General features: G+C 39.0%; 1 protein-coding gene across 4 annotated transcripts in view; it reads right to left on the bottom strand.

Moving 5' to 3' along the window:
• The window catches only part of cdkal1 (CDK5 regulatory subunit associated protein 1 like 1), a 259,064-nt gene that overhangs the window by 174,313 nt on the left and 60,017 nt on the right, over window positions 1-24,734 (bottom strand). For all 4 annotated transcript variants that reach the window (XM_023963815.1, XM_023963816.1, XM_023963817.1 and 1 more), the window contains 2 exons: window positions 9,771-9,867; window positions 6,641-6,689 (listed from right to left, as the gene is read on the bottom strand). In XM_023963815.1, coding sequence (XP_023819583.1) covers window positions 6,641-6,689; window positions 9,771-9,867 — 146 coding nt within the window. The remainder of the gene's footprint in view (window positions 1-6,640; window positions 6,690-9,770; window positions 9,868-24,734) is intronic.

The following is a 24,734-nucleotide window of genomic DNA, read 5'->3' as shown; positions in this document are numbered from 1 at the left end:
GATTGAGGTGAAAAGTTGTAATCTATTTGTCCAAAATGAGACAAGTAAAGCTAGAAGTGTAGGAGCAGAGGGCACATTGTAAAATTAAACCTCAGTTCAGCTGTCCTTCATTAAAATGAGGCCTGCAGTGCAAAGCGGTTAGTCATAGACTCACAGGAGCAGTGTAAACTCAGTCCATTCTCCATTAGAGAACAGCTGGGGATACATGACAGCTTGACACTCACACACTGTAAACTCTGTCTGACCTTCATTAAACAGCTAAGTGCAGTCTTGTATTAATGATTTAAATGGATGACCAAATCGCCGCTGTGCCAGTCTGTCAGAGAGCTTCACAAACAGGGAAGACCTCTCAAAATTCACTGCTGACAGCAACACAGTCAGTTACTTTGTAAATATAAACAGACGTCATCTTTATCAGACTGGCTCTAGGTTCTCCTTTTAGGACTAAGATCAACTGGATGCCTCAAAGTCTGTCATGGATGAAAATGAATGACAGGCATGCGTGTACCGGTAGTCTGCAAAGACCCCTCAGCTTGTTTTCAGAGTAAACAGACATTGTTTTGACACAAGAAGAGCTTCTAATGTTACTTTTACTCTTTTTTTGCCCCAAGGTAATACTCACAATATAAACAGCAATGTCTTCCTGGATTATGCTGCCACTAGAAATAATGGTAAGTTTTAAAGCTTATCTTAAGAGGTCAATAGTTCATAATTAGCTTACATTTTATAACTGATATATCTCATTTAATTTAGGAATCTCGTACATTGTAATGTTTTGCCTCTTCAGTGTCGTTGAAACTGGAATTTTGAAGAAAAATAAAAACTATGAATGTGCTATGTATAATTATTCAAAACTCTGTATGTATTGTCCAATTTCAGACACTGGAACTAAGTCAACATCTTCTCATATTTTAATCTCAACAAGTGTGAGTTCAGCTTTTGGGTCAAAGGTCACTTGAAACAAAAAAAGATGTGGATCAATTCAGTAACCTTTTATCTTAAAGAAATGTGTTTTTATCAAGCTATGATTAAAAATACATGTTTTTTGCTGAGTAAACTTTTAAAGAGTGACTTTATGTCTGTGTTATTTCTACTTATCAAATTCCTATTTTTAATCTTTATGTGTTATTCTGTAAAATCCAGGGCATATAAGTATGAAAAAGTAGATCTGAATATCTTAAGATGCTGACTGGGAGTTTACTATTCATTTACCTGAAAAAAGCATCTTCATATATTTTTTGAGATGGTGCATATCCTACTGTCAAGAACCCCCAACGCTGAATGTGAAATCAGCGGGAGTTACCCAAATCATTAGCAGCAGCCCAAAGGCTTCAGATGGATCTCTTGAGACTTCACTGGAGCTACTGTCGAACATAAATCCACAAGAACTAGAGAAAAAAAGGAAACGGTCCGTGTAAATACTGATAATACACTTCACAACTGTTATCCTAACTGGTGTTTGCCACCTCACTCAAAATCATCACTTATCAAGAAGAAACATTTGGCTAAATGATCAGCGTGAGGATGGAGACAGGAACTTAAAAAAAAAAAAAAAACTTACTTTAAAGCCACAAACGTGATATGGTTCAGGTGTATTTAAGTTCTTCAAGGATGAGGTGGAAGGGGCTTTTAGAAGCTGAAAGAATCTAAGCTCATCTGTCACATCTCCATCATCTCCATTGTCCTCTGAACCTCAGACATTCATCTAGCTCAGGGGTCGGCAACCTTTACCACTCAAATAGCCATTCGGATCAGTTTCCCACAGAAATTTAAACACAGAGAGCCGCAACACCCTTTGGAAAACCCAGTTTTCCAGTGAACGGCATAATTTCACTCGTTTTTAAAGTTCCAGAAGAAATGTTCAATTTTTGTTTTTTTGATCCTCTGTCATTTAATGGGTTCTGATGAGAACTTTTCCCCGAGAGGCCACAGAACTAGCAAATACAGTCAGGACCATAAATATGGGCGATTCCCTTCTTATGTCATTATGAGTGAAGCAGGTAAAACGCCTGGAGTTGATTAGAGGACTCCTGCTTGCATTTTGAAGATTTTGCTGTGAACAGACAACATGCGGTCAAAGGTGCTCTTCATGCAGGTGAAAGGAGCCATCATTAAGCTGAGAAAACAGAAAAAAAACATGCCAGAAATTGCTACAGTATTAGGAGTGGCAAAATCAACAGTGTGGTACATCCTGAGAAAGAAAGAAAGCACTGGTGAACTCAGCAACGCAAAAAGACCTGGACGTCCACGGAAGACAACAGTGGTGGATGATGGCAGAACCATTTCCATAGTGAAGAGGAACCCGTTCACAACAGCCAACCAAGTGAACAAACTCTCCAGGAGGTAGGCGGATCAATATCCAAGTCTACCCTAAAAAGAAGACTGCATGAAAGTAGATCCAGAGGGTACACTGCAAGATGCAAGCCACTCATAAGTCTCAAGAATAGGAAGGCTATTCTAGATTGGACTTTGCTAAAAAAGCATCTAAAAAAGCCAGCACAGTTCTGGAAAAACAAAAAATATTGGACAGATGAAACCAAAATCAACCTCTTCCAGAATGATGGCAAGAGAAAAGTATGGAGAAGGCGTGGAGAAGCTGATGATCCAAAGCACACCACATCATCAGTAAAACACTGTGGAGGCAGTGTGATGGTCTGGGCGTGCATGGCTGCTAGTGGCACTGGGACACTAGTGTTTATTGATGACGTGACACAGGACAGAAGCAGCCCAATGAAATCTGAGGTGTTCAGAGACACACTGTCTGCGCAGATCCAGGTGAATGCAGCCAAACTGATTGGAGGCGTTTCATAATACAGATGGACAACGACCCAAAACATACAGCCAAAGCAACTCAGGAGTTTATTAAAGCAAAGAAGTGGAATATTCTTGAATGGCCAAGTCAGTCACCTGATCTTAACCCAATTGAGCAGCATTTCACTTGTTGAAGACTAAACTTCAGACAGAAAGGCCCACAAACAAACAGCAACTGAAAGCTGCAGCAGTAAAGGCCTAGCAGAGCATTCAGAAGGAGAAAACCCAGCATCTGGTGATGTCCATGAGTTCAAGACTTCAGGCTGTCATTGCCAACAAAGGGTTTTCAACCAAATGTTAGCAATGACCATTTTGTTTTCAGTTATTTCATTTGTCTAATTACTTACGAACCCATGAAATGAAGGGATTGTGTTTAAAAAATGCTTTAGTTTTTCACATTTTTAAACAATCTTTTTGTTCAACCCATGGAATAAAAGCTGAAAGTCTGCACTTCAATGGCATCTGAGTTGTTTTCTTTCAAATTCACTGTGGTAATGTACAGAAACTAAATTAGAAAGAATGTGTCTCTGTCCAAATATTTATGGTCCTGAGTGTATGTCGTACTTAACCAGCAGTTAATCTGCTTCTCCGATAGATTTTTGTCAACAAACAACTTTTTTTCTCATCTCAATCAGGATGTTTTTGGGGTAAAGTTGCGTGTTTATTCTGGGATGTTTCGCCACAATGGAGACTTTGGTGTTTGCTAATTCCTCATTATATATAAATCATTCTGGTAAAGTCGTTGAAAGCAAACAAATCTGCCCAGTACTGCTTTCTCCAGGAACTTCCATTTTCTCTAAATTCTCCATCGTTGTCCTAACCGGGTCGGAGCATTGTTAAGAAGACACCACCACCAGCGGGAGTTGTGGTGGTGACACGGGTCGATAGTCACATAGAACTTTACTTAGAAAATGTCTACATTTAGATTTTTTTAAACCCAATAGCCAAGCCTGATACTTTTTTGTGTTGTTTTTTTAAGACTATTTTTATGAACATCATTTCCTGTTTACTGCTTGCCGACCGTAGTCGTCAGCGATGAGGAGCCACTCCAGGGACGATCAGCTCGCCTGATTTGGACCCGCTTCTTGTTCAGACTTGCTCACAAAAATACAACAAATAGTAGACAGACAACCTGGAGAGATTCTGTATGATGAGGCCTTTATTTGCTTCTCATTCAACAAGTACTTTCCATCCTATAACAGACTCTGGTCCAACAACACAACATGCCATCCAGCTGGGACACTGAGTGCAATGAACAATTAACCCCCACAAGTGCAATCATTCTGAAAGGTTGGGACACTTCAATACTTATATTTATATTTTCTACTTTGTACTTTTTTATCTAATTTTATTTTCACCCTGATCCTCCTCTCTTTTTAATTTTTGTCTTGTTTTATATTTACCCTGACCTTAGAGATGCCAAAGAAAAATTCCTATACTTGTATGTGCAAATGGCAATAAACCCCTTAAACTTGGTCCGTGTTCACAGCCGCAGACAAGCCCCCTCTGCGCGTTCACGCTGCTCTCTTGCCCGCTTGCACATCCCGCCGGTGTTAAAGGCACTGCGACAATCTTAGAACATAGTGGTTATTTTACAAAACCACAGAGAGCCGCAGCACAGGGATGAAAGAGCCGCATGCAGCTCCGGAGCCACAGGTTCCCGACCCAGATTCAGATGTGCCTGCAGCTAAAGCTTGGACAATATTAGATTTTTAGGACCGTAACAGATCTAATAAAACCAAAGACATTTCTAAAAGAATGACAGACTGCAACATCATGAAACAGATTTTAAACAGAACAGTATCTAAGTCACTGTTAAACACTCAAATATTTCCTGTGTTAAGACTAAATTTCAGCAAAAATCACTGTGACAACAGAAAAGAAGCAATGCATATTTTATGTGAACTACCGGTAATTACAATGAAAACTCAAACTTGACTTTTAAATCAAATGTCAAATAAAGGTCTCAACTCTTAAGCTGCCTTCATCCCAAACGTGATTCACAAACACCTCTCTTTCAACGTGTGTCAGTCGTCCTGGTCCCTTTGCTCAAACACAGCCCCAAAGCATGATGTGGAAACATCATGATCAAATCGCGCCGCAGGATCTCTGACTGGGACAGTCTGACAGTAAACTGACTTCATATTAAAACTAGATGCCTCTGATGCACAAGTCACGTTCAGTGTGACTACAGTTTTACAAAAACAATGTTGTTTTCAGAAATTCCAAAAGACTTTTTTCATTTGCTTTATATTGATGTGACTAGCACTGAAATGTAAAGTGCTGCTTGGTCACATGACTTACATACATTTCTGGATAGTCTCTACTTCACCCACAGAAAACTGAAGCCTTAAGTGGGATGCCTAAATTGACCTGAGTTAATGCCGCCCACATCAACGACATTCCACAAAATGAGTTATAGAATGGGAAAAAGGAAAGTTAGTGCTTTAAGTCTACCCACCTGCCAATCAAATTAATAGTCCTTCTAGCAAGGGTGTCAAACTGAAGTACACAGTGGGCCAAAATTTAAATAAATTAAATAAGTCAAGTGTCAAACTGGTTTAATGTTTACTAAAAAAAAACATACTAATGAGTAAAGCTCAATAAAGCTTGATTTGTGTGCATTTCTACAATCTCTGCAAAGGCTGATTATTGCAGATAAAAAAAGCAAACATGGATAAAAAAAAAAAGGTTGGCAAGAAAACTTCTCATCAACCCCTTTGACCAATCACCTGCCTCCCTGGCCAGTGTAGCCACCCACATCATCCGCCCTTCTTGTTTTGCTTAATGCGTCGTATGATCCTGTGCACCTTATGCTCTAAAAAATACAGTAATTAAAAAAAATGAAGTGTTTGTAGCAACAAGAAATGAAGTGTTCCCTAAAGCATAGTTTGTCAATTTGTGATGCACAGTAGTTGATACTTGAAAGTGGAACTGGCAAAGCTAATAAGATGGTTTGTACCTTGAACAACAACATGATAGTAGGAAATACTAGAATTTTTTTGCATTTACTTGACAAAGCTAGTGCTTTTTCTGTTCATTTTTTTACAGGTCAAAAACAATTAAAAAAAAAAGATCTCTTCAAAGAAAAGAGAATTTTACTGCTCTGCTGGACTCTCACTGGACTGAGATACTTTGTGTCTCATCTTGGCTACAAGTTCATACCAATGTGAGGCATCAAGAAATCCTCAGCAATGAATAAAGGTGTTTATGAGTAAGTCGACTCCTGTCTGATGGTTTGTTTATCTTCATCAAAGAGCTAAGAACTCGCATTCATGGGCTTTGGAAGGGTAGTTCACACACAAACACAAAAGTAGTGCATTCTGGGATTTGTGGCACATTAGAGAAGCACAAAAGTAGCTCTGTGAGGGATGAGATTTTATTATGCGGGCCAAACAATCATATCAAGGGCTCTATCCATCCCACAGCCCTTGAGTTTGACATCTGTACTATAGAGAATACAACCATCTGCATACAACACCATGGATCAGATCCCCAAAAATCACATAACTTGAAAATCTTGTTCTTTTTTTTTTTTTTTTTAAGAGTCACTAAACCCAAAATCTTGTTCATTATATCACTGCTTTACTGAATAAATGCATTTTCTGAGTAAAAGCTGCCATCAGGTCTGCCTCAGCTCTAACAAAACACAGTGAGGTGCTGCGTCTCAAGCACTAACACAAAAAAAGTAAGCGTTCAACAGACAAGAAAACAATGATTCATTAATAACTTGCTGCTCGCTCGCACTTACACACACACACACACACCCACACACACACACACACACTCAGACACTTGTTAGCGCATGCACACATGTGAGTTGAAATACCTTTAACTGCCTCGTCCACTACTTCCACCACTCGATCAATCTGTTGGACCTGAAATGCAGAGACACACGGGAAAAGCTTATTGATGCTGCAGACCAAGTCCACACAATCAAACACAAGCTATTGACCACCTGCAAAGACACACACTCTGATCCACGTTTATACAAGCTGAGCACATAAATAGATACAAAGGCAACACGCTAGAAGTAAAATGGCAAACAAAAGCTAAATAGAGTCATCACATTAAGAGTAAGGGTTTCCTTAATGCCACAGACAGTTTTGTACATTAACTTAGCACCAGTGCTGTCTGTTCACCATCTGTTCTCGAAAGTTCCAGTGTGTAAATTTGTGATGTCCAACTGCTGATTTGTCACACGATATTGTCACAGGAAGTAAATAAATCTTCATAGTTAAGTCTCTAGTGGAGCTTGTAATTTTCAAAGTAAAGCTATCAAGTGTTTTTCGTAAATGAAAAATATGAGACTGAAGTTCAGTTTACAGAAATAAGTTCCCAAGAAGAAAAAAAAACAGAATTAGATTTAAATATAGTCGACAGCTTGGAAAAAAGAAAAATATATAAAAGAATATTTTAACATTTTTAAGAACAAAAATTTGACGTCATGTGACTGTCTGCTAGCATGGTAGTTAATCCATACCGGAAAGCATCTGCAAAATGGTCATCTAAAGTGTGGCCGTTTTGGGGTATTCCGCAAAAGATGAAAAAGGTCAGTTTCTAAAAACATGTCTGTTGAAAACAGTTTTTTTCAGTTTAGATTAAAGGACTGAGATGTTACAGTCATTTTCATAGGTGTTGCTGAGTCTTCATTTAGTATCTTCTTGTCATTGATCTACTGCAGTGCTTCCCCTCCCAGCCTTTCTCGTGTTGTTTTCTTAACTCTCAGGTTGATACCATGAAGGAGGGTCTAAGGGCCCGGTTTAGATTAGTCTGTTTAGTTAAAGTTTTAGTATTATCCTATTGAATTCTATGCATTTATGATCCGTTTTGATTGTATGTTTACCTTACCATTACCGGTACGAAGCCCATTGAGACGACTGTTGCTGTGAATTTGGGCTATACAAATAAAATTGAATTGAATTGAATTGAAGCTTTAACTCCAGACATGGGCTCTAAACGCCCATATATCCATTACTCAGTGAGAGCGCTTTAGAAGCCCGTTCTCATGGATGCACAAAGCGCTTTGCAGGCTGCAGCTGCACATATGTCAAACACTGAAATAAAACTTTTTTTTTTCTTGTGAAATAGTCTGGATCCATCAGAACTGAGTGCAAGAACACAATTTAAACTCTGTTCCAATCCGTTTTTTTTTATTGTGATATTTAATTTGAAAAACGAACAATATATTGAAATCTATTTTATTTATAAAATATAATAAACTTTACATATATAAGGTACAAATTCCAATATTTAAAAAAAATATGGCAGCTCTTCTTGGTTATTTAAATAGTAAGAGCAGAAAGGTGAGACTATCTCTTTTTCTAGACATATTTTCGACCCATTTACTTTTTTTTTCGTATTTGTTACTGGACGTGTCAAGTCTCCTTCAAGAATTGTAGATTATTGGGAAAAATCAGTTTATTCTCATCATAGAAATGTTTTTTGTTGTTTTTCATCTGCTTGTTAAAAGGTAAAATCCATAAATCCAGAGCAAACTAACACTATGGGTGTAAAAATAGGCACATCTAACAGAAAAGGCCAATTCCATGGTTCTAAAAGAACATAGATGGTTTGCATGTTATAGTTTGTGCACTGCCTACCCAATGGGCTGCTCCCTTTACTTAGACCCAACTGTGTGTTTGTGTGCGTCACAGTGTTGTGTGATGTGTGTCAGATACAGGATGTGACAAGTCCAGTTCAAAGAGGAAAAATAGTGCAGGCTTGCGTGACTGACTGCCTGTGTACCTTACACGAAGCAAACTGTGATCCATTTCAGTGCGGCATTGAGCAGGAAAATGGAAACCAAACCAACACACAAAGCTGCACACAAAGACCAATTACAGAATAGATGCAGAATGGAAAAGCTTTTCCTCGAGTAAATCCCTCACCTAGCCGTTACTGCAATCACTATATACAAATTCTCAAGTAGTCATTTGCATCTCATTTGCATAAACCACCAACTGCCACGGCCATTATGTAGTTGATTGAAACTCCAGAGGGAATACAAGAGGCATTTCCACATTCCCACAGACTTCTATGTATTTTTTTCCCCTCCTTTTTGTGATTGTGTGCTCAGGCACGCACAGACACATCGACAGTCATGCCTGTGCGGTGATGGCCTCTTGAACGAGGGAGGGGTTCCTTTCAAAGGCACTGCTCCGACCAGTATGCCAGACTGCATCAATTTAATTAGATTAGTATAAAATACGCTTTTGGGACTAACAGGAGCTCAAGAAAAGTTAGCCAGGCAGGTGACCTTAAAAATCTAACAGCATACACGTTTTAGTGGTTTCCATATTACCTGACCTTGCTATTGGTGGTTCAGGGGCAATGTGCGCAGTGAGATAGAACTCTATATATATATATATATATATATATATATATATATATATATATATATATATATATATATATATATATATATATATATATATATATATATATGTGTGTGTGTGTGTGTGTTTGTCTGACTTTGTATTTAACCTGCATTACATATGACTGCATGAGAGATGTCAGAAGGGTTTCTTTTTCCCCTCACTTCCATGTTTCTTTGTTTCTACCGTGCGCTTCATTGATTTCAAGCTGCCTAATGTGCCGCATATCCTGTTGTTAAGGACTTTAGATCATTTGTAGCTATTCTCACTGTTATATTAATAAAGAATTATGCTTTTTTTATGGCTGCGTCTACAGTGAACATGGTTAGATTTTTCACAACACTTTTTTTTTTTAGAAAATATTCCTAAATCTACAAAAAAGTAGAAATTCATTTGTTTAGGAAAAACAAGCATTTCTATTATTGCTCTGCTCAATTGCAGTTCCTCTTCTACTACAAACCGGAAAGAGTCACTAAACCCAATCTTATTTAAACAGATGTAAGCTCTTGGTTTAAGTTATAGCTCCGTTTTACATCAGCTTGTTAGCAAAGGCAGCAAAAATTGGAGAAAAATAGAAATTACCCCAATGATGCTGAGACTTTTGAGGTAATCCATTCGAGGCTGAGCTTGGGGAACACAACCAGCAACAACCACTTTTTTGTCCTGTTCTTGAGCTTTCCTGCAAAAAAAGAAAACATTAAAATAAATAAACAGATAAAAATTACACAAAAACAATGCATCAAGAATGAAAACAAAGATAAGTGAGAAGATAAAGTGATTCATGCATCAATCCTTTACACAATTCTTCTTTTTGATTAAGCAATAAAAGACACTTTATGATAGAGGCATAATGATTTAAAAACACCAATTTTATCAATTCAAATAGATATCCACATCCTAAAAGCAATATTGATTATGAAACCAACCGACTGATTTTTAAGGCAAATAATCACTTTGTATGTTGTTCATTTCTTATTTGCAGAATATGCATTGATTTTTTTTTATTCCTAATTATTTTGTAGAACACATCAAACCAGTTTTGAAACAGACGTTTGAAAACTACATTGTCTTGATTTGCATGTGCAGGTTTTCTTGAAAATCTCAATTGTGAAATAGAAATGAAGGAGGTCCACAGGTCCAGCCAGTTCTGCTCTCAATTTGGAAATGAACTACAACATAAAGAAGACTGACGGATGAATGGTTTGAGAGAATGTTAAACAGAGTAGAAAACTGAAGAAAGAAATTAGATCACAAGGCTACTAGAAAACAAACATGTTTTAACAAGATGTTACATTTTTAATTAAAGGGGTTAGAATAACTTTGACATGCTAAACGCTAAAACAAGCAAAAAAAGAAAACATAAAAGGTGTTCACAGTCGTGCAAAACCCATCAAATATTCAATACAGCAAATAGAAAAAGGATGTCAGTCTGCTTTTTTAAATCAATATAGGGACTTAAATAAAAATGGGCTGAGCACTTGGACGATGTGACAATGTGTGTGCTTGATCTACATAGATCTTCGTGTCACCTCCAGTTAGGGGCAGCAAGATTTGAGACACGAAGTCTGTCTGACAAAAGCTTTTGAAGGAACTGCCCAGACTGTGCCATAAATCTTTAATAATGAAGCCTCTTGACAGCTGGAGTGGAAAAGCGAGGGTATGATGGAAGGGGGATGGCAAGTAAGGGAGGGAGAAACCATGAGAGGAGGACCAAGGTGAAGCACTGAAACTGGATGCAAACTGTCAGTTGTGCTTTAATTCACGCTGTTTGTGTTCTTCAGCAAAACAGAGGAAGTGATGAAGGTGAAAGTGTGCTCTGAGAGCACAGCTGGAAGAGAGAAACAAGGAGAAGTAAATAAAGGGAGACCTGCCGATTCAAAAACTAAATGTAACATATGTTTAAAAAGAGGGATGAATGAAAAATTAAGCTTGTGAAATGGAATAATAGTAATAATTAAATTTTGTTTATGTTTTATTAGAAAAATCGTCACACAAATAACATATCTGTGCTAAAAGATAGTTCTTATTGTAGATTACTCACAGTTTTGCACAGCTGGCAAATTTGAATCTATTTTTATTTTGTCAGTTAGTGACTTAGGTGCAAAGTTGCTTTTTTTCAGTGACATAATCACCTGGTTTTTATTCATTTAGTAAACATTTTACTACTGTAAAGAGTTCCATTTCAGGGCAAAACGGCTTTTCTCAGCGTTAGAATCCGCTGGAATGACTTTTAGTCCCCAAATAATCAAATAGTTACGGTAATGCAAAGTATGTTAACACAAGAACTAAAGCTCCAGTGATAAATTAGGGACACCATGTAATTGGAGTAATTTACTCATTTTTAGTTTAACATGTCTGGTGTTTTATGATATACACCGTCTCAGAAATGCCTAAAGAAGATACAACAAAGAACCATTATTTGGTATTTTCGTCTTAAATGAGGTATAAAATGTAATTAAAATCATTAAAATTTAACTATGTCCCAATCTGAATTTTTTGTATCCGATTCTGTGTCATTGGATTTTGATACAGACACCGATTCCTGATCTGATACTTTTGTAAAACATTTTGGGGGGAAAAGAAATGTTATAAATTGATCCAGGTTGGACCCTATTTGAAAGTACCTTTGACAACTGAGTAGAAATAGTGCATCTATTAACTAGATCAAACTATTCACTATAAACTAGTAAAAATAGGTGATAATTGGACATGTGAGAAAGTTTGGAAACTGTAGCGTTAATTCATTTAGAACTGTCTTTTTAAATAATTATTATCCATGTTAACATGAAAAAATCTTTTAAAAAACTGAAGTAATTTTCTCCAAAAATACTTGAAGTACAACAGAAAAGGTAATAATTGGTCATGTAACAAATTTTGGTGACGGCAGCTTTAGCATCTTCAGAGCTAATGGAGATTTTTAATCATTTGTGATCATATTTCCATTAAAGATTTATAACAATGACTTTCTTCACAATCTGTTGTTGTAGCATAAATGTGACGTTGAGTTGACATGACTAGCTCATATAAATGTAACAATTAATAAGTTCTGGTTGTTTTCGAGAGCTTATGGATTTATTTAGTTGTCTTATTTTGTTGTTTTTTTTACATCACATTTTCCCAGAACTTCCACTTCCAAACAAAAGCCCAATATTTTTTCTTTTAAACGCCCTTGTAGATCCTTGTTTGCAAGACAAACAGCAAGAGACAGTGAAAGTCTGAATCTGTGAATATCTAGCAAACTTTACTGAACTGTTTTTTGTGCACTTTCTGCTGCTAACAAACTAGTGCCGTATTCGGCTTTGCGTTTCAGCAACCAAATGTCACAATCCATTTTTGATATGCAAACGTCTACTGGGGCATTTATTTAAAATAACAAGCTTGAAATCAATAGATTAATAATAAAAACATGCAACATCTGATTTTGATTAAGTCCGAAACTACCAGATCAGGCCCAATTTCCAATAAGTGATCCGATCGGGACATCCCTACATTATTTACTTAACAACAGTGTCTGCTGCAGATAATCAGACGTGTGAAACTGAAAATAACAAGTACATTACTACAATTTCATGCTGTTCCTACTTGAAACTATTGACTGTACATGAGAACTGGAAGGAGTGACTTTGATGTCACCAACAGAAAATGTCTTAATTTCGGCTGCAACAAAATTAAGTCAGTTCAGTCGCCTTTTTTTGCGATACAGGCGTTGCCATGTAGGAGCTAGACGACGTCAGTAAGCACTGATTGGTCCGAATCAGTCTCAGTCGTCATTTCAATGGCAACAACTCCCACCAATCGGGTGATCTTGTCGGAAGTCTACACCTTGAACACTTGAAAGCAGGCTAGAATCTGGCAAATGTTTCGAACATTTGATGTGGGGTGCCAGCAGACACCTTATAGAGGTATCAGACTGCTCAGTTTATAATTTGAATAACTTGCACTAGAGAAAAAAAAAACATTAAAAAAAAATAGGAATAACAAGAAAATGTGAAAAAAACAGTTAGGATAAATATAATAACTGAGTAACATCTCTTTATTTTTCAATAGAAGTCAATGGGATTTTGATTTCTTAGAGCCAGCGTGTACTTCCTGTTTGGAATGTGAGGAGGTAGGGGTCACTCAGTAAAGTTGTCACATACAATGGTTAAAACATCAAAAAACAAAATATTTTACAGTTTAACTTGTTCAGTTGTTAATGTTTATGGTCAAAAATATTAATCCAAACGATTATTTTGCTAATACTAATATCCTTTTAAGTGTATATAACTTGTGTTTATGTAGGAATTGTTTTTTATCAGCCACATTCCATGGGATACATATGTCCCCGTTAACTGGATTAGGTGAGAGAATTTCTTTGCATTGATGGCCAAACTAGTTGTCCAGTTCTAGCCTTGCTTGAACTTGACTGCAGGATGTGGCTTGTTTTCTGAGCACATCTGTCATGAAGGAGTCACTGGCATCAGTATGCATTCAGACACACACACACACACACACACAGGGCCAAAACGTTCCAACGGCTGCTGTAATGCGCTTCTTTCTCTGTAGCTACAGCATTTCAGCAGATAGCTGACACGGCGAGCGTTCAGACGAAGCCTGAGTCGACGCCTGAGCGCCTCAGGCGAAGCAGGCCAATCACGTCCCATACACACACACACACAGTTCCTGGGTGGGATGCTACAGAATGGGATTATGTTCAGTCGCTGTGGCTTTTTTAGTCCAAACGAGTGCTTGATGCCAAGTGACCCAGACCAGAACAAATGCCCCCCCAAGATCATACGATGTGGAGTGTGTGTGAATGTTGCGGGGGGCGTGTGTGAGCCTGCACACACTTGTTTCTCCTTGACTTCCTTCACATCTTGCCCTAATCTCTACATAACCACTATATATCAGCCAATAGATTAAGGACCACACGCACCCGGGGTGCAAAAGCACAAATTCTAGCAGAAAGGACTTGTGGTGGCAAGAGCTTGTTTGGTTTTTATTCTTGTATTTCCCAGAGCCCGGCATACATGTGTGACCTCTGCAGTATGTATTGTGCGGAGCGCTGCGCTGTACATACATGTTTTTAACAGCTGAGTGGACACAGGGAATCAGTCAAATTAGACCAGACTAAATGTCCAACTGAATTGATCAGGTTGACTTGGAGATGCCATGTGCTAGGAAAATGATGCTAAAATAACTCTAGGCACTGGATGGACCAGAGTGCTTGACCTACATACAAACCTCAACATTCTCACAACAAAACGTGAAGTGAAAGAGCAAATCTTCCTTCGAGACTTACGTCTACGCTGCAGTGTGGGGTAGAAATAAAAGCCACAATGAAAATCCTGGCACCATCCACCAACATTAACTGCCTTATTAATGTTCCCACAGCTGCTGGACGGCGTGTTTTAAATATTTCACAAATGGATTTCTTAATGGATGATTCTCATTTTAATAAAACTAGTCAGCATGAACAGATTGTGCTTTTGTTTTTCATTAGCTATGATTCCATTTTTTCTCGCTGTGCTAATGCTGTTTGGTGTTTTTCAGTATAAGAGCACTGGCCATGTATCCATGTAGTTTTTATCCTGTTACAGGGGGTCTTCTCATTGGCCCTCCCTGCTGCTCAGCATCCTCAGTCCCACACAGATACAGCCCCGGCTACATGGTGGGGGAGACGATGAGCTCATTACACACAGAGCCAGCCATATGCTCAGCAGCATCCATGTAGCTTAAAGGATGAGGACATCAAGGTGAGGAGGAGTAGGGAACTTTGCTCAACTACGAAGCACACATACCTCACTCAGTTTCACCCACATGTAAAAAAAAAAACAAGTGTTTGACATTAGCATTACACTTTTCGTCTGCTCTACATCCCCCTCCTCCCCTTCTCCCATACTTGGCATGTCCTTGCTTCTTTGTTTCCCTCTGCCTCTCTTCTGCACTCCAACGGTCATTTCTGGTTGATTTGACAGCGAGCCAGCCACTCTGAACACCCCTGACCTCTCTGCATTAGCATAAGCAGCAAGGGGCGAGGTTAAGTACCCATCAAGCCTTGGTAATTAAGATGTGAGCTGATGTGTGCATGTGTGTGTACAAATGCGAGAGAGTGAACAAATGCATTAAATTATTCCCTCACATATTTTGCACTTCTACCAAAACTTCCTGTTCATCATTACACCTTCTCCCAACTTCTGAGGATTTCAGTTTTAGTGCTGGTGATACAACCCTAGCTAGCAGATGTCTCACCGGTTTGTTTATTGGTTATTTGTTTTTCTGTGCTTCAAATTTTAGTGTACTTTTTCATTCAACAGCAATAAAACAAATGTGGACCAAGAGAGCTTGTTATTCTAAATGACTGCAAAAACAAGGACAAGCTTGTCCAGAGGGACAATTCTCTGCCCCCTTTGACTCCCTGCTGGCATGCTTACATTAAGCTTTACTTTCTGTTTCATGTACCAGTGCAGCGGGTGGCAGTATTTACTATTTTTATTGGTTAACCATTTGCAAGTAAATGGACATAAGAGAGGCATGCACGCTCATTTGAGTAAAAATACATCCTTTGGCACTTTAGTTTCCATGGTGGCTAATGCATTTTTAGCATGTTTACTCACAGCATGAGATTTCCCATAACTGTGTATGATATCTCCGGAGTATTGTGTTCAGGTACATCTGTTGATCACACCAAACTGCGCTCCTTCCCATCATTGCATGGCAAAGCCCTGGCCCATACAAAACAATCAAGCAAACTTCATTTTTTTGAGTGTCAAAACAGATCGTCTGTCCTGAATAGACCAAAACTTTGCAGAGAAGGGTGGCAACACCTTACTAAAATGCAAAAATACACATAAAATAGAGGCTAGCTGTGGTCCTGTGGGATCTGAAAGCTGGAAAATCAACATAAATTAATTCTTGTTGTAGTAGAAGGGGTACTTGTGTTAAAAAGGAAGAGCAACTGATAGGAAACCATTACCATAATTATGTGCATATAAAAAAACATCACTGGGCATTAAAAAAAGAAACTGTGAGCATTGGCTTACGTCCATCTCTAAACACCATTTGCGATTTCACGGGGGGAAAAAAATCTCAGTGCTTTATGTTTTGCATCAACCTTGTTTCTGTAAAGGATAATCCAATTTTTCTTCTGCTTAATACTGCAGAACTTGCTAACCTTGTGCTTTGTGTTAAGTCTTGCTTTAAAATAGGTCTGTATAAGTGATCTGCAAATCTCTCCTTATACTGTGACCTACAGAGAATATTTATTCATGTTTTGCCTTGCTTTTGCTTTTCTTGGTTATTGTTTTTGAAGAAAATGACATAAAATTTTACTTTGCCTTTTTTAGTTTTGTTTTTTTCTTTTTGTGCGCCCTCTTTTAACTGCCTTCCACACTCATCAGACCACAGTTGGAAACAAGAATTTTGTATTTTTTTTTTTAACTTGTCCTGTCCAACATCTGGACAGGCAGATGAGAGCTGACGGCCTCTTGTGTTGGACATATTTTACTTTAACAATAGGGGTTATTAATCTTCAGACAAACCAAAGGTATGTCTGAATAAACCCCTTTTGTAATTGAGGCCAAACTTTATTAATTTCAATCATGTTTGAAAATCTTTGGTGTTGGACCGGACGGAAAAGGAAAGAAGGGAAGAAGAGAGAGGGATGTTAGAAAGGGGGGGGGGGGGGTAGGAGGGTGATAATAGGAGGGGGGGGATAAGACCATGAAGCAGCATAAAGCAACAAGTTTACTAGTTGTTTATCATTACGGTAAGGTTCAAATGTAGTACAAAAAGGGCGGGGCCTGTCCACACACTCTGAAATGTTATCAACACACCTGCTAGCTGCAAAAATGTCCACAGGTCAACAAGTACACAATACAGATAGTGTTCACACACGCATAATTATGCCTTCAAACCAACTAGTGTGAAATATTTGATTCATTCAATCATGCAAACTATTAGTGCAAAGGTGAGCTAACACCTGTGCTCAGGTGAGTGTTTATGTTCTTCTAAAATGGACGGTGCAGGGCTCCAGACTAACTTTTTTCACTAGGAGCACTGTGGCCCCTAACTGAAAATTTTAGGGGCGCAACCAGAAAATTTAGGGGCGTATACCGTAAATCAACATGCTAACCAAATCTACTCATTTTCACTGTATTACTAATAAATACTTTAATAATAGATGCAGAAATTACAATGTGCTGTTTCTGATTCAGTGTCACATTTTGTTCTGCACTTTTGAAGATGCAACAACAAGGTAAACTGACAGCAGCATCGCTGTCATGACGGTACAAATACTAAACAAAACGGATGGAAATTTATCTTGACACCAAATAAGTGCAGCCAAGATGCACAATAAGTGTGTTTGAGATCACCCAGGTGGACGAAAAGCTGCGCAGATCACCTGGTGTGTGACATATATTTTGGTTTTTGCTCCAACATCACCTGTCAATCATCACAGAAATATCGCGAGAAAGGGGTGGGAGCAAGGGGCAAACCTACCCGGACACAGCTGGAAACTGAACTGACTGAAAGCTGCCCTACAGACTACAAAACAATGCATTATGGGACATGTGTCCTGATGGGTTTTTGTAGTTGAGTGATCAATTAAAATAATTTAAAATACGAATTGATTAAAAAAAGACTAAATAAATTACAAAACTTTAAAATAATCATAATATATATAATAACACAGATCATACTAAGGGGGAGAGGCAAGGGAGCCGGTTTAGCTCGTGCTGGTTTGCGGCGCCTTCCGTCCGTGAAACCAGGGTTCGACTCCGGGCTGCTCCCTGTTCCCTTCTCTACCTCTGTGCCGGTTCCGAGCCCGGTTTGAGAAGGTTGCGTCAGGAAGGGCATCCGGCGTAAAACATTGCCAAATTTACCATGCGACTTGTTCGCTGTGGCGACCCCTGATGGGAGAAGCCGAAAGTGGAAGAAGAGATACTAAGGGGGAGAGGCATATAAAAACTAAATTGAATGTTGAGGACGACTCCAATTTCCTGTTCTCCTTTAGTCTTGCTGCAGATTTGCCTTCATCTCACAGCAGCCCCCCCCCCCCTCTGGTCTCCCCAACGATCCAGGCGAGCCGCCGGTTCATCTCAAACACGTCTATCGTTGCATTATCCCCACGTATTTTCAGTGTGTCTAAGGCATGTATTTAAGGTTCAAGCCCCGTTAGCTGTCACGCATGTAGGTGTGGGACATTTATTCACCTCAGCTGACCCGACTCCCGCAGGAGCGGTGTGCTTCCGTAACAGCCGTGCATAAACTGTTTGGTTGCGGCTGATGCGTTGCCGTAACCAAAACCTAAACCTTCCTCCGGGTCTGTGTGACCCAGAGAAAAGTTCAGCACGGACTGCATGTATTTAGAAATTTAAGAGCGAATAAATACGTTCTAAAGGAAAGTAAGGAACTCCTTAATGTGGTCTGGGGAGGGGGCGGTCAGGTTTCCTGCTTTCAAGCCCTGTCATTGTCCCGCCCCCAAGAGTCATATACCCCACTGTGATTGGTTGGTCAGCTCTGCGCACGACAATCTAAAAGTGTCATTCAGACAAACTGGCGGCCCGCATTAATATTAAACTTTCATATTAAGGCGGGGGCCGCAAAATATCATCTTGGGGGCCGCAAATGGCCCGGGGGCCGCGAGTTTGAGACCCCTGCTGTAGACTCAGGCACTGTTACACTACCCGCAGGTCGGAAGAACGAATCAATAGTTCGCTTACCCATAGCTCAGACGCACGCACATATCAGTTTATGATGATATTTGTCTCCGTTTCCTTCCCACAGATGTTTACGCGCGCTCGATTATCTCTAGGCCCCTCCCCCTCCACGCATTTTAGCCACTCACAGTGGCTTTCCCTATTCTTCTCACACGCATTGGCCGCCTCAAAAACATGCATCACGCGAGTGTGTGCTCGCGTTTGATGAGTATGTGCGCGAGTGTGTGTGTCTGCCTGCATGCGTGTGCGCTCGCGTCTCATTGATTATTTCATTGATCATTGACGTGCCCCTTCCACGTTTAATGTATAAAAAAATACGGAGGGTGGGGGAGGCAAATTTACTGGTAGCACATGTGCGACTGGATGTAAAATTCAGTCGCACACTCTCAAATTTTGGTCGCAAGATGCGACCATTTGCTCGCAGTCTGGAGGCCTGCGGTGGAATGTGAAAAGAAGGAGGGAGAGTGCCCAGCCACCCCCACACCAAGACTCCCGCCCAAGCAGCAGCGGCAGCCGGAATCCCCCAACGCCACACGGCAGCAGGCAGGGAACAACCGCCTCCCGGGCGACCATATCCGCCACCCAGGCCAGGGCCAGCAGGACCGCCACGAGGCCCCCAGAGCCAGACAGCAGGGAGGCATGGGGGGAAAGAGAGCGCCGCCACAGCCCAACCAGGAGAGCAGCCCCCCCACCGCGCCGGGAGAGCCCAACGCAGGGCCACACCCGAGAAGGGGCCCCACAGCCCCAGACGAGCACCCCATCACCACCCAGGAGTTCTGGGCATCCCCCAACCCCAGGTACGAGCCAGGACCCCCCAAGGGAAACCTGCTCCGCACTCCAGGCAGCCAGCCACCCGACCCACGGTTGGTCCAGAAAGGAGCAAGACAGGGGCCAGCCGCCCCCACCCAAGACCAGGCTCGGCCACAGTTGGAAATTTGGCAGGGCCCAGCGCTCAGAGGCAAGGACCAGAACCCACCACCCAGGGACACGGACAGGAATATGTTTTTAATTTGACTTGTCCTTGAAACTAAAGACTAAATTTAAATAGATAAAGTATCTTCTTTTGTTTCCTACAGCAGCTTCCATACTAATAACTACACTAACCTAAAAGGAGCAAAAAGACGTCAGTTATAAATCAACAAACAATAATTCTTGACAAGTCTGTGTTTTAATGAAGGTTTATCTGAAAAATGATGGTATTTAGGAGGATTGGGACTGAGAGACCTCTTTTTCTGGACCATGTCTCCAACAAGCACAAACAGACCTATACTCTTCAGAGGCTTTTATGAATCACAGGAAAAAAAGACCATGTAAACATGCTAAACTATTTATTTGAAATAAGAAAAGAAACAATTTTTTTAAGGAAACATGAAAGGGATACACTAACATACATTAAGAGTCTGTGGAGGTAAGTTGAAAGAATACATGAGCTTTAGCGAATGTTTCCAGAAACTTTGGTTTTATGTTCAGGTAAAGCTTTTTTTCGTTCATGACCCAAACCAATGCAGGCTTAGTACAATCCATCCACTAACCAGTCTTCTAAACCCGCTGAACTCTTGTCCGGGATCATGGGGATGCTTGTCTACTTATCTACTAAGGGGTGAAGGCAGGTTACACACTGGGGTACACACTGGGGTCACATAGAGAACAAAACAACCACATCCACACCCGAGGGACAATTTAGACTCACCATTTAACCAATGAAGCATTTTTTTTGCGGGAGGAGAAAACCCACACATTTACAGGAACAACATGCAAACTCAACACAGAAAAGACCCAACAGGATTCAAACCACTGAGTTGAGAGTGCTAACCACTACACCACCATCAGCCCTCATTCCAATCCATCCAATTGCAATGAGGGATGGTGGTGTAGGTGGTTTATCCGTCTCCTTTCTCCTGGGACGCTGGTTTATGTTTCAAGGAGAAACATAAACCGGGGATCCTCAAAAGGTTTGTGAATCAAAAAAACAAGCTAGCTCTGATGAATCAAAGGAGGACTCGAAAAGGATCTGCTGTTTATCTAAACGACCATCTGACCAGAAGGAATGCTGAAATCGCCAAACATGCCAGGCTTCTCAAGAAGCGTAAACAGATTGAGAACACTTGGGTTAAAGGCTCCAGGATTTACGTCAAACCACTCGGTCCACCGGACCGGTCCAAGGTTCTGGTTGTTAAGGCCATGAAGGATTTTGAGAATTGTTTGATCACGGTCGTCTGAAGCAACAAATACAGTAATAAATTAAAGAGCCAAATATAATTTCAAAAAATATGACACCTGGGATCAGCACTTTCTGTGAGTCTGAAGTGACCCTGATTTTTAGAGTTCTGACCTGCAGACAACTTGACCTTAACGTTCAGCGCTGCTGATAACAGCAGCAGAAGGATACGGACCTTTATCTAATATCTGCAGATGAAGATGGAATACCTACCTTGGACATTCGACAGAATATGGACCCTTTTTTATTTCACAGCATTACCTTATTATAGTATTTAAAAAATAAATGCTTTGTCAATTATTGAAGATGGTTAAATTGATTGTTTTCTAGTTATATTACATCACTTGCTCCAAAAATGAATTCATGATTTTTCCTAATGAAACATAATTTGGACATATTTTTAACTTTTGATACTTGATCAATTTATGCTACGAAGATTTTTGAAACAGTTTTATGTCTATTTTACTGATATATTATTATTTTTTAATCATATACATGCTTTTTCAAATGAATTTAATCTGCATATATTTTAGATTACTGATCTGCATTTGCCATGTTGATTTCTTAAATAGTTATGTCTATTTTTTTACATATTAATTTAAGGAATTCATCTTTGTCATGTGCTTTATTGATACTTAAGGATTCTTAATTCTGTCTGATAAAAGTGATGAACCAAATAATGATCAATCATGTGATAAAATGGTTACGGTAGAAGCAATCTTTGATTTCATGTCTATTTATACTTAGTTTGATACGTCATTGTATGAATGTATAACAGATGTTTGTAATGTTGTTTCTGTATTATTCTTATTTGATTGCTTGAAATAAACCTTTTCAAATCAAAATTCAAAAAATCCATTCAAAACTAAATCGTTTGTAAAGCACCTGCTCGTCTATTGTAATTTGTGTTTTTACAAGATAAAAGCAATTGGTTGACAAATGAATAGTATGTTTAGGCCTCAGCCGGCTCTGATGGCTTTCTAAAATGTGGGCAATACGATTTTTTAACTGCCATCCTGAGTCCTGTAAAGGCATGTGGAAGGTAATGCACAGGTTTTAAACATGACCTTTTTCAAAACTGTCTAATTCACATGTCCATTTGTTGTGAAAGGGATGAAAGCTGTCTTGTAAAATAATCTGGTCAATGTGTAATAAATATTGCATTACTGTAAATGAGATTTATTCAATGCTTGAATGGCTCAAAATTGAGAAAATGCTAATAAAAGCAAAAGGCACTCATATATCTCCACAAATGTGCAGGAAATTGCGCTGCAGATACGCGCTTGACTGAACTTGACTGAGAAGGACCTAAAACTGGAATCCTGCCAGAATCCCCAAGAGACAGACTTCTATTACGAAGGCTTCCAAAATGTTTAAAAGGTTGTCAGGACATTAACATGGAATGTCCTGGTAGTTTCAAGCCATAAAAAATAAAACAAAACTTCTGGGACAATTACTTGAAAATAAAATCTATAAAAATCAGACAATGGGAACCTTAAGTAAATTCTTAGCCAGCTCCCTTCCAATATATGAAAAACTTGGTGATATAATTCTGTTCAGGCACAGCAGCAATTGTAAATATCTCCTTCATGATCAATTTTCAAACGGTTGGAACGTCAGTGAATTAATAAGGACGCTACCCATAAATCACTACCAAATCATAACCCCTGATTGCACAAAGTTAATTTGGTTTAACTTTCAATGTGGTTGTGCGTTTCATACCTTGAGCCCAAAAAAACTTCCATGGAGATGCATGAAGGCTAGAGTTTTATACGCAATAGTTTTATGCATGTTTATATAGAGTTTTACATTGGAGGTGGTCACTCGAACACACGTTGCCAAGGTCAGTGTGATCAAGTATCACCGGTTTCTTGCAGTTCATACTCTGTACCAGGTTTTAAGTTTGTGCTTCTACATTTCTACAAAAAGTTAGGCCAATTCTTGAAGTTATCAGTTTTCTAGTCACCTCTTTTCCTATCACTTTGTTAGTTGCTTCCTTTTAAGGGTAGGCATAAAACATCCAAAGGTCAAAGATCTTGCTGTCATCTTGTATGGCTAAATATATCAAACATGTTTCTATACTCTTAACTCTAAAATCGAGATGTGAAATCTATTGACAGGCACTATGGAGGCGTGTTTGTACTTTCATTCGTGTGTATTGGGCTCTGCAAACTTTCGCAGCACATTTTACTGTCACTTGTGTCAACCCAAAGGTGAATGGAGGAAGAACACTTTCTTGCAGCGGGCAAGAATGTCATGTTTTATAACTTGCTGTGACTATATAGTATCTTAGAGGTTCAGTTCTTTCCAGGTCACTGCCTGTTCAGCTAACACCAGCAAATGTCAGCTTCTGCAATCGTCAACTTAAAACAAGACCACAGGGAGAATGTCAAAATATTGCAGGTACTGTACTGTAGATACTAAAGGAGACACGATACTTAAGTTTGCCAGTACCCTTTTCTATCCTAAAATGAAGAGCAATAGATAGTTTAAAATTTACATCTCTAGACAGAAATTTGAAAGATGAAACTAAAGTTTGTTCTACTTTCTCTAGATGACTGAGAACACATAAACTAAATTAATCCAGAAAGTTGTCTTTCTAGATTTGAACATTAAAGTTTTTTTGTAAGAGAAATTTTCTGTACAACTACAAACCAATTCAGTCAATTAAGCTCTTTAAAAACTACTAAAGCAACTAGTTACACTATGTCTCTGTGTAAACCACTAAAAAGATAAACTCAACAGAATAAAATATCAATAAAGCCTAGTAGAACAGAGTATATAGCTAATATTATCAGAAGTTGATTGAGTAGCCCACAAATATCATGTACTTTAGCACAAAAACTACTAAATCACACTGAACTCTTTTTGAAACTGCTTGTGCTCGATAAAATTGTCAAACCTTCTTCTTAATAACTACTTGAGGTACTAAGTTATTGAATTTCTCTAGCACGATATGAGAAACCTTTTTTTTCTATAGGTCTCTTTTTCTCTAAGTTCTAGAAACTTGTAAGAGGGGATGTGCTAAGCTGTCATGCGATAAAAATTTTAAGCAATAAATAAATATGATCTGTAAATAATTAATCTTAATATTTTTGTTATTTGATTTAATAATTGATGTGAAAAGCCTAATTTTAAAGTATTTTCATTTAACTGTCTGACCCTGTGGCACAGCGAAAGATTAAAATAAATGAAAACAAGTGTTTGTATTAGAACAAATTTGCAATCTGTATTTCAACACCACAAAGGGGTATTTTTTTGCCAATCTCAAACAATTAAGAAAATAATCTAAAAAAAACATTGACCACAAACTTCTTGAATACCATGTTGACATATCTTATTCCAAAGTTTTTTACAACCGTGAGACAGTAGAAAAGACATGAGGGATTTTATATTTCCTTAAACCTGCTTGGTGAATTTGACAATTTTGAAGACTGGGATGCAACAGGAGACAGAGACAGAACACAATATATAAGAAGGAGGAAATGGGACACAAGGATTTGAACTATTTACACTTTAAACTTGGTTTCTTTGAAACAAACTTTTACATAATTTGGGCAAAAACAAGCAGTAAGAGGTGAACCTTCTCTCTCAAATGATGCTTTGTTTCACTTATGACGTTTAGCT

Source organism: Oryzias latipes, chromosome 16, assembly GCF_002234675.1.
Source record: "Oryzias latipes chromosome 16, ASM223467v1".
NCBI classification, from domain to species: domain Eukaryota; kingdom Metazoa; phylum Chordata; class Actinopteri; order Beloniformes; family Adrianichthyidae; genus Oryzias; species Oryzias latipes.
This window is presented reverse-complemented; position numbering and strand designations above follow the sequence as displayed.